The sequence below is a fragment of the Hypomesus nipponensis genome, chromosome 27, assembly GCF_054491055.1.
Source record: "Hypomesus nipponensis isolate SF chromosome 27, ASM5449105v1, whole genome shotgun sequence".
Taxonomy (NCBI): domain Eukaryota; kingdom Metazoa; phylum Chordata; class Actinopteri; order Osmeriformes; family Osmeridae; genus Hypomesus; species Hypomesus nipponensis.
Genome location: NC_140387.1, coordinates 13,829,373 through 13,838,664, shown reverse-complemented (window position 1 = coordinate 13,838,664; position 9,292 = coordinate 13,829,373). Strand labels below are relative to the sequence as shown.

At 41.2% G+C, this 9,292-nt stretch overlaps 1 protein-coding gene across 2 annotated transcripts in view; it reads left to right on the top strand.

The window, feature by feature from the left end:
- Nucleotides 1-1,148: 1,148 nt before the first annotated feature.
- Nucleotides 1,149-9,292, top strand: part of slc12a2 (solute carrier family 12 member 2) — a 61,658-nt gene continuing 53,514 nt past the window's right edge. Inside the window, exon 1 of one of the 2 annotated variants that reach the window (XM_084693718.1) lies at nt 1,149-2,218. In XM_084693718.1, the coding sequence (XP_084549844.1) occupies nt 1,652-2,218 (567 nt within the window). In that variant the 5' untranslated portion in view covers nt 1,149-1,651. The remainder of the gene's footprint in view (nt 2,219-9,292) is intronic. The other variant, XM_084693717.1, reaches the window with a different exon arrangement.

Sequence of the window (9,292 nt, the reverse complement as noted above, 5' to 3'; positions counted from 1 at the left end):
TCTCAACATCACCTTGCATTTCACTCAGGATTCTAATGAGCTGGTAAGATTAGTTTTAATTTAGACACATTATATTTTCCTTACATTATATAAAGTCTACTATGCTTACTTTTGGAAAAAATGTTGCAAGGCACAGGAACATTATCTGTGGTTAATGAAGTAGTTAAAAAGGATTCATAATCTATTAAACAAGTGTATCGGTTTATGTATCTGACCAAGTGTGGTGTAACTGCAATCAATGCATTATAAATGATTGTTCAAAGATCCCTCTTTTCATAAATGTTTAATATGGCAAATAATCTATGCTGTCAGAAAGTTTGTTTGAAGTTGGAGTCAGGTGGTTGAGCGGTTAGGAAAATGGGGCAAGTAATCAGAAGTTTGTACTTACTGGAAGTCGTTCTGGATAAGACCGTCGGCAAAATGTAATATGACATTTGATCTATTTTCTACCTTATTTCAAAGTCAAATTTTACTGTCAATAAACATTTGGACATTTATTTAGGTTCACAAGTGCTAACTTGGATGGATTAGTATTGATTATTTATTATTGCCTACAGTGTATAAACATGCAAATAATGCATTTTATTACAAAGTTTAGGAAAGCAAACTTCTGCAATACCAATTCAGCTGTTGTCAAAATGTGTATGTGTTTACAAGTTTGAGTCAGTATTATTTGACCTCTTCTTTTTTCTGTCAAGTCACTACACTTGACAGCTGTGCTAGTTTATCCAGGGCTCCTCCCCCACTGACATTTCGAACATGTAACCTAATATTACTTCAACTTTTGTACAGTATGTGCGCATGAGAAAAAAAGCCGCCACGCCTCGCGGACGTTCTACCCTTCATTTAATATGCATTTATCTGTGATCCAGCACACTTACTTACACTACTTACAGTTACTGTCGATATCATGCGTTCTTATTAAATACTTTGCTGACGATGACTGGAACACATAGTCCTCTATACAATGTAATTTTGGATAAAGAGTATTATAAATGACTAACCTGTAAATGTAACACGTAAAATGTGTATCCATATTATTAGCAATAAAGCCTTCCTCCCTTTTCAGTAAAGAAGAAAATCCTGAACTCTCGCGAGGTTCACAATCGTTTGGAACCCACCCCTACTGTGATGCCTACTGCAGTGTATATAGCAGCGAGATTATCAGTGAGAGACTAGGAGGAGTTGCGGCAAGGTCGATACAGCATCCTACTCTCAAAAGCACGGAAACACCAGAACACGGAATTTAATCGGGTTCCTTCGAGTGAGCTTCTAGTAAGTGGACGAGGAGTTGTCTCGTGGTGTTCTTATCTTGTCTATTAGCTTTAAACAAGGACAGAAAGTTTATGTCTTTTCCACACTGAGCTTGTGGCGAGGCGATCATTCTCCATTGTCGCTCTCCGCGTCTAGTGATTTTGCCACCTATTTGAGAGGCAGCACAACGTTCGCCTTTTCCTTAATAGGAATCACATACTGCGCTTATTAGGGAGCCAAACTGGCTTACTCTTAGAACGCTTCTTTGTACCGTTTAAACTGACCACTTATGTCAGGGAAGAACTTGGCTACAGAAACGGTGTAGTTTTATATTGCACACGAGTTGTGCCGAACATTTTGCTACTCAGAGCTTGTCCATACACCGGTAATATTTGCCATGTCAGCGCCATCCTCAGAGCCTCCCGCTCTGGGAGAGACTCTCGCGCCTGAAAACGAGGGTCTGACAGTGGATGCGGGCTTGAAGCCTGCTGGTCCGACACCTAGCCAGAGTCGCTTCCAAGTGGATATTGTGGCTGAAGCTGCAAGCGCCGCCGCGGATGACAAATCACCCAACTCTGATGCATCCACGCTTACATCTGGCGATAAAGCCACTCCCGTACCAAAGGGCTCAGAGCCAGCGGCAGGCGGCGAGGAGGCAAAAGGCCGATTTCGGGTGGTGAACTTTGCCGATCCGAGTGCAGCAGAGAGCCCCCCAGATGCAGTGCCCGCCGAAGGCTTTCAGAATGGTGACACTGTGATGAGCGAGGGAAGTCTGCATTCTTCAACAGGAGGCCAGCATCACTATCACTACGACACCCATACGAACACCTATTACCTGAGGACTTTTGGGCACAACACCATCGATGCAGTTCCGAACATCGATTTCTACCGGCAGACAGCGGCGCCACTGGGGGAAAAGCTGATAAGACCCACCCTTTCAGAGCTGCACGACGAGCTTGACAAGGTAAGCAACAAATGCTTTGGAATAGGGGATGGGACATGGCACGCGTGGTGCAGTAGCCTGTAGTGCAAACCGCCACCACAGAAACAACACTGACAAGCTCGTGAGGTGTCTCTAACTAGCTCTCTGATTCATCCTTCCAATCCATTCTTATTTGCCAAGTATTTTTTTTGTCTTGGTATTGATTTGGGTATCGATAGCTGGGCTGCTTATTATGTAGCGACATTGTTGGTCGGAATGTCTGTCAGGAGGATGAGCTGTGTGATTCGATAGATACTCACATGGATAGGTGTAATGGCACAGAGCACAAAAAAGACTATTCATGGTAGGTTTGAAGATCTGATTTTACGCAGCGCTGAACAGAAACTTCAGCTCACACAAATGAGGTACAGTTTTCACAAAGACTAGGAAATGATCTGCTTGTGAATTTTAAAGAGAATGGTTGAGGTTCGAAATTTGATTTGGCCTAAATCTTTCTAAATCTATTTTCTTGCCTTGAAAGAATGTAAAACTCGTCTAAAACCACGCGTGCACGTAGATCTGAAGGATTCTAAATGTGAAGTGTTTTTGTAGTCTTTTTGCCATTACTGTCTGGTGTTATCTCCTTCATCCTGAATGACAAACAATTGGTGGCTCTAATTGCTTTGTCAATGATGCCATGCTTTCCTTTGGTCAGAAACTATATTTAAATCAACTTTTTATTTGAAGCTTGAATGACACAAACTAACCCTAACCCAAGTGTCAAGTCCAAGGTATTTTAACCGCACTGAGACCATGCGCGTTGAAATGCAAACCTGAAGCCCCCAGTATCACTCATCTCGCAAACTTTTTGCAAGATGAATGACAACATCTAAAGACTGTGTACCATTTTGACTTAACGTGGTTTTTCATCCCCATTTGAGGGTAGTCAAGGTTATTGCCTGCCATACCTAGTCGTATCCATCCAGGCCATAGCTTCATTCTTGTCTTGAAACACAATTGAGTTCTAGTGTTCCTGTTTAATTCACAAAGAGCTATCACTTACCCAGTTGTGTAATCTTGCCTGTATTACTACAGAATTGATTAAACTCCACATCTTCAGTGGCCTCCCATATTGTCACCTCCCTTCTCAGTTTACAGCATTGTACTATAGCGTTCAATCTGTGGGTGGCCTTTTGATGTACAACATGGTTCTCATAAGATTAATAACAAAGTTAATAGTGGTTGTTTTTGAAGACTTTTAGAAGGACGCGTACCCTCGCTCTATAACCCAAATTCTATTGGATTATTGAAACAAGGTGTCCACCGTCTTTCTTTCACCAATTCCGTTGAATGCTCTTGGAGTTCGGGAAGGAAGGGAAATGTTTTTTTTTTTTGCACATGGTTAAGTTAAGCATGCACCCTGCACCGCGGTCATGCTGCACACAAGAGCATGCCATTTTTGGCTGCATGTGTGGCACTGTACACAAGCAGATGTCAGTAACCGGACACTAGGAAAATGTCCTTTGAGAAATCATTTTAATTTTAGTCCTAAACGTTAGATGTTACAACAAGACTTTGTCATTACAAGTTGAAGCTTAAGCTGAGAACTTCCAACTTGGCTGTCTAATGGTTGACATGCTATACATTTTTTATGAGAAGTGGCCTGGCATTGATTCAAGGTCATGCATTCATGCAGGACAGTATTGGAATTGAAAGGTATGGGACGTCTGAGCTATACTCTTAAGTGGTGGCATTCACTGTGATTCAGCAGTCCAGCTAACATATTTTTTATAATTGAATTGTCGTGTCTCAAAGCATATACAAACCCAACTTTAGTGACAAGTGTACTACTTAGTTAAATCTTTCAGTATTGTAGAAAAACAGCCTTCTAGACTTCAGCAAGTGCTGTATGTAATATATTGTAAAGCTGGGTGATATGGCAAAATTGTATTGATTGATGTTGATAATGAATTAACTAATATTTTTCAGTGTCAAAATTGATGCATATGATTAGTATTCAGGAAGACCTATAGCCCATTAAATAATTTGCAGTCAAAATTGAGAACAACAAAGTACAATACAGCTTTGTTGACAAGCTTACGAGTATGTTTAATCAAAATAACTTGTCAACAAAGTGCAGAAGTTAAGATTATGTGTAATGTTTGTCACTTGTTTGTTCTGTTAGGTTATTAATATACTTCAAATTATTTCTTATGATTACCCTTTGGATTTCTTTAGGGTTCTGTCCAAAGAAGAATTTTCTTAAAATTTTTTTGAGATTAGGCTATTATGTTTGAGTATAAATCGAGTTAATAATTTGGTCGATATAAAAAAAAAAAATGGTGACAAATAGGCCTAGCCTTTTTTGGACATATCGCTCAGCCGTATTTTGGAGACAATTTCTTAGTTTTGCTCCCTCTCATTAGGAATGTTCGGGATCCAACGTAACCAGCCTTGAACGTAGGCGGTAGCAGTTGGGGGGAAGAGTAAAAAATCCAGCAATAAAGTTGGGATAGTCAGATATCATAAGTTATTTCCCATCATGCTGTTGCTTGTGTTGGCAAGAGCACCGTTGCAGTGAAGTCAATGCAGTGCCTGACTTTTCTGCCTTTCTCACAAGAACATCATGGCTTGTGTCACCGTGACAATCGGTGACAACTCAACGTGTCAGACAATGGGTGTGTTTGACATTGACTGTTGCTGGATGGACAGATTGGCGAGGGGCCACTTGCAGTCGGGGGAGGAGTTGGAAACAGCCGTCAAGTCAGAGATTTTCTGCTTCCTGTGGTTTTCTGCATTTACGTCAGTCATGAGTTTCAATAAAATGTCCTACTTTATATGATCTATTTATATAATTTAGTGTGCTTGGAATCAATCAAGTATGTACTTGTACTTTTTAATGAGTTAATTTGTGCATTTTATTGCATTAATATAAGATGAATACAATAACACCTGTAATTAAATAAATACAATTCAAATTAATCAAGCGCTGTTTCTCAACTGAACTTAGTCACTCCGTTAGTGAAGAGACAGACTCAAACACTTTCTTCAACAATAGTAGTGCAGTCTGTCAATAGAGGCCAATATTTTAATCGTACTGTTTGGATTTGAGCATTAGCAAAACTGAAGGTGTCAGAATAAACACAACTCATGTCAGGGTTATCGTGTGCGAGTCTGGCCAATCATAAAATAACCATGGAAGCATAGACGGTCCAAACGTCTTAAAACGTTTAAAACGGCTGTGATAGGACAGCAATGTGTTGTCGGTTTTGGGCAATATGGCGTTCCATACCACACAGAAGGAATGGGCGATATAAACGATACGATTACAAATAAATCGATATATGTATTACATCCTCTCCTACTCTTTCTTAAAAGGCTAACTAATCTATCTATTTCTCTCCCTGACCCTGTTTTTCTGCTTGAGCAGTACTGGTTGAAACCTCAAAATATTGTAAACAATTTGTGCATGCAGGTAGCAACGCTATTGCTAAATAAGTATTTGGTCGGCTCCATGACGCCGGGTAAGTGGGGCTCGTGAGACAGCTCACCAAAAGAACGATGTGGAACCCGCTTGTTTAGCAGATGAAGACATGTTCGTAGGTACCTAGCGAAAAGTCACCAACTTTCCTAGACTTGTAGCTACGGTAGCCTACTAATGCTGAAGGCTCGTTGACAATGCTTACCGTTGTTGCTAGCGTGTGCTGACGTTATGACTGCATGTGCGTATATGTAAGAGACGCGTGAGTGACAGAGAGACGGAGGGAGAGCAGGGAAAGGAAATGCTGTTGAACGAACACGATGACGAAACGCAATATGTGGTGGCCTGTGTTGATTCTGTGGCGCATCGCCACAAATTACTCTGTGTGGGAAACACTGTGGTCTATGTAACCTGTTCTGAAATGGTTCTATTATAATTTACATATTGTGATATATAGATCGTTATCGCAAGAGGCTGCACCATGGATTTTGGGCCATATCGCCCATCCCTACCACACAGGTAGTCCTTCTGAGTTGTAGTGTGGGTGAAGGGCCATAAACGTGTCAACCACATGTTTTGTTTCCCTACTGCATGTCTGTCTCTTTGTATAATTTTTTGTAGATGGAGGAAAACAGTCTGAAATTAGTCTGAAATAATTGTATCGAAAACAAGTTCCCTAAATGTATCATCGCTATTATGGACGATTTTGTGAAAATTGTCAAGATTTGTTTTATCGCCCAGCCCTAATTGTGTGTGTGTGTGTGTGTTGAGTGAAACACTGCGAATAATCGTGAAGCAATTTGTTGTAAGTTATTTGTTGTTTTTACGCAGGCTACCACCTTTCTGTTCAATATTGTAAGCGTCCATACATTGGCCTGTGCCAAGTTGGTTGTGGGCTGTCTGAAGGTCATGGTTTCTCATCCCTGTGTAGTTATCTATTTTTCTATTGCGTTCAGCGTAGCACACAGATTGAACACGGAATGGAAATTCCACTGTATCTATCGACCTTTTGCCTGTGGACATTTTACCAAGCAATCAATGAGTGAACCAATTAGCCATTGTTAGGGCTGTTAAAATTGAGTTTATAACATATTGGAAAGTTACCTGGCTTCAACCAGAACTGACCAGACTTTCTCTGGCACAGTTCCACTTCACAAACTTTTCAGTGATGCAAGCGGTGGTCTTTAATGAAATTGGAAAAACTAGAAAATGGCAGCATACATTTTTACCGGCAGTGATGTAATCCAAGGGAGATGCGACAAGGCTGGCACTTTGGATGATGGCGACCTAGGGCTGCGCAACTCCCATTGGGTCCTAAAGCCGACAGCAGCAACTACAGCAGCAGTGTGCCCCAGCCCTGTATTGACCAACCAGAGAGGAAACCCTGACAGGGCAAATTTATTCTGCAGTGGGCAGCCAAGCAGAAGCAGATTGTGCTGAAATATTGATGTCTTATCCCACTGCTACCACCATTGGAGTTGAGAGTTGAGTCCTAACAGACCAGCCATAGCAAACTCCCAACTTGCATCCCTCATTGCTTGGTTTGGGACACAACTGTGTTTATGTAACAGAAGTAGGAATAGGTGTCTAATGCAGCCAGTCAAAATGTAATTTATTGAGGGAAAGCACTATTGGGAGTTCTATGTCCCAATTCCACCACTTGAGATTATCACTATAATTAAGATTTATAGGGCCCTTGTATTGGGCCACTGTATTTCCTCATTACAGAATTGCAGAATCCATACATAAACATGAAGTCGTAACTGTCATACCCCAAAATCTAAAACATAATTTGGAGGGACAATGTGTGACATGGGTTTTACTGAGCAATTAGGTAATTAGTCTTTCGAAATGCATGTCAGAAGGTCCTATACGTTCGAAGGAATGCATAATGGCAGTAGTTCCCCATTTCTTTTGTCTTTTTTTTTCTCCTTCATTTCCTCCTTTCTTCTGAGTTATGTAGATGGATCCCCTCATTAGTGAAGGGCTATGATTAAAAGTTTTGCTCAGCCAAGCAAACTTCTCCTAGAAATGTTTCCATAGATCAACAGAACAACCCTAAGTGTCATGCCCCAATGGAGATTCCATGAAGCTCCACTTTCACTGAAATTCGTGTGATCAAGTGTTACTGTATTGTCATCAATATTACAAGTTGCGATGCCTTTGTAATTTTGTAAAGTCACGCAGTCTGCCAGTGTTTCCTTTGCCCTCCAGCTATATCTCTACTACTTATTTAATTTAAACATGTAGAGGGAACAATTATTCAGTTGGCCTACTTTATAATGCTGTGTGCCATGGCAGATGTGTTCTGATGGCACACACAGGGTCAGCCTTCTTCATGACGCTATGTGCTCCTGGTCTCCATGGAGATGCCAGTCTCTTGGGGAGGGCGTAGTTCGTAGTGACAGCAGCATGGTGCAGAGGGCTGTTGTCAACAGGTTGTCTCCTGTGGCCCTTTCAGTGAGAGAGGATTGCAGAGGATGAATTAACAGGAGGTGCTTGATGTGACAATGAAGCCTGCCAGCTGTTTCCTTAGGTCCATACTTGTAACCTATCCTTGTTCGATACCTGATTACTTTTTAATGCGGTTAGATTATACTTGTCTCCATAGTCACAGTTTTGGCTCTGTTGACTTGGAAAATGTTGCAATTCTTTTTCCTTAGCCGTTTCCGCAAATGTGCTATAGTTTTAAGGACTGTCTGTCTTCACAAACTCACCATCATATTCAGAAGCAGAAGTTGACACAATAATTGCAGACGTTGGCAAGGAGTTAGAAAGTCCGGAAGTTTAACTTGACTTTCTTCTTGCATGAATGCTAGATATTTCCATGATGAAGGTTGTATTTTCTGATTAAACTAGTTTATCCTTGTACAGGGTTTTTCCTGCATTGAAAAGGCTACGGTGGCCTGCCTAAGGATTCTCTCTGACCTAACTAGTGGGATGTGGGATCAGATGGCTGAGCGGTTAGGGAGTCGGACTATTAATCAGAGGCTTGTTGGTTCGATTCCTGGCTGTGTCAAATGACGTTGTGTCCTTGGGCAAGGTACTTCACCCTACTTGCCTCGGAGGGAATGTCCCTGTATTTACTGTAAGTCGCTCTGGATAAGAGCTTCTGCTAAATTACTAAATGTAAATGTAGTTCCGCGGGCTTGTGGGATTCCCGAATTACACCTGTATTGCTGTAATTTGGGAATCCCACAAGCCCGCGGTGCTAGTTAGGTTATGCAGTATCTGTGGAAGTCCACTAGATAAGTCAGAGAAAGTTTGTATGACTTATTCCACTGTAGTTTATTTAGAAGGATGGGTGCTCATTAAGTTTGAGGTCATACCCTCAAAGTTTTAGTCTACTCTCTCAACAGTAGCTGGGGATATCAGCTACCATCTGTTGGTGGCGTAGATACCAATAATGCGTAGCATCATATGGTGCTTGAGTAGCCTTGCTTGTAGAAATGGAACATTATCATCTGGTGTATGCCATGGTATGAACGGCGAATCTGATATCGGGTTCAGAATGTATGGTTTACTGTTTGATACTGAAGATTCCTTTCTTTCCCACTTGCTACTAAACTATTCACATTGAAGCGTACAACTTTCTTTCATCAGTACAACTGTTGAGGTGATTTTGTTTCCACAGA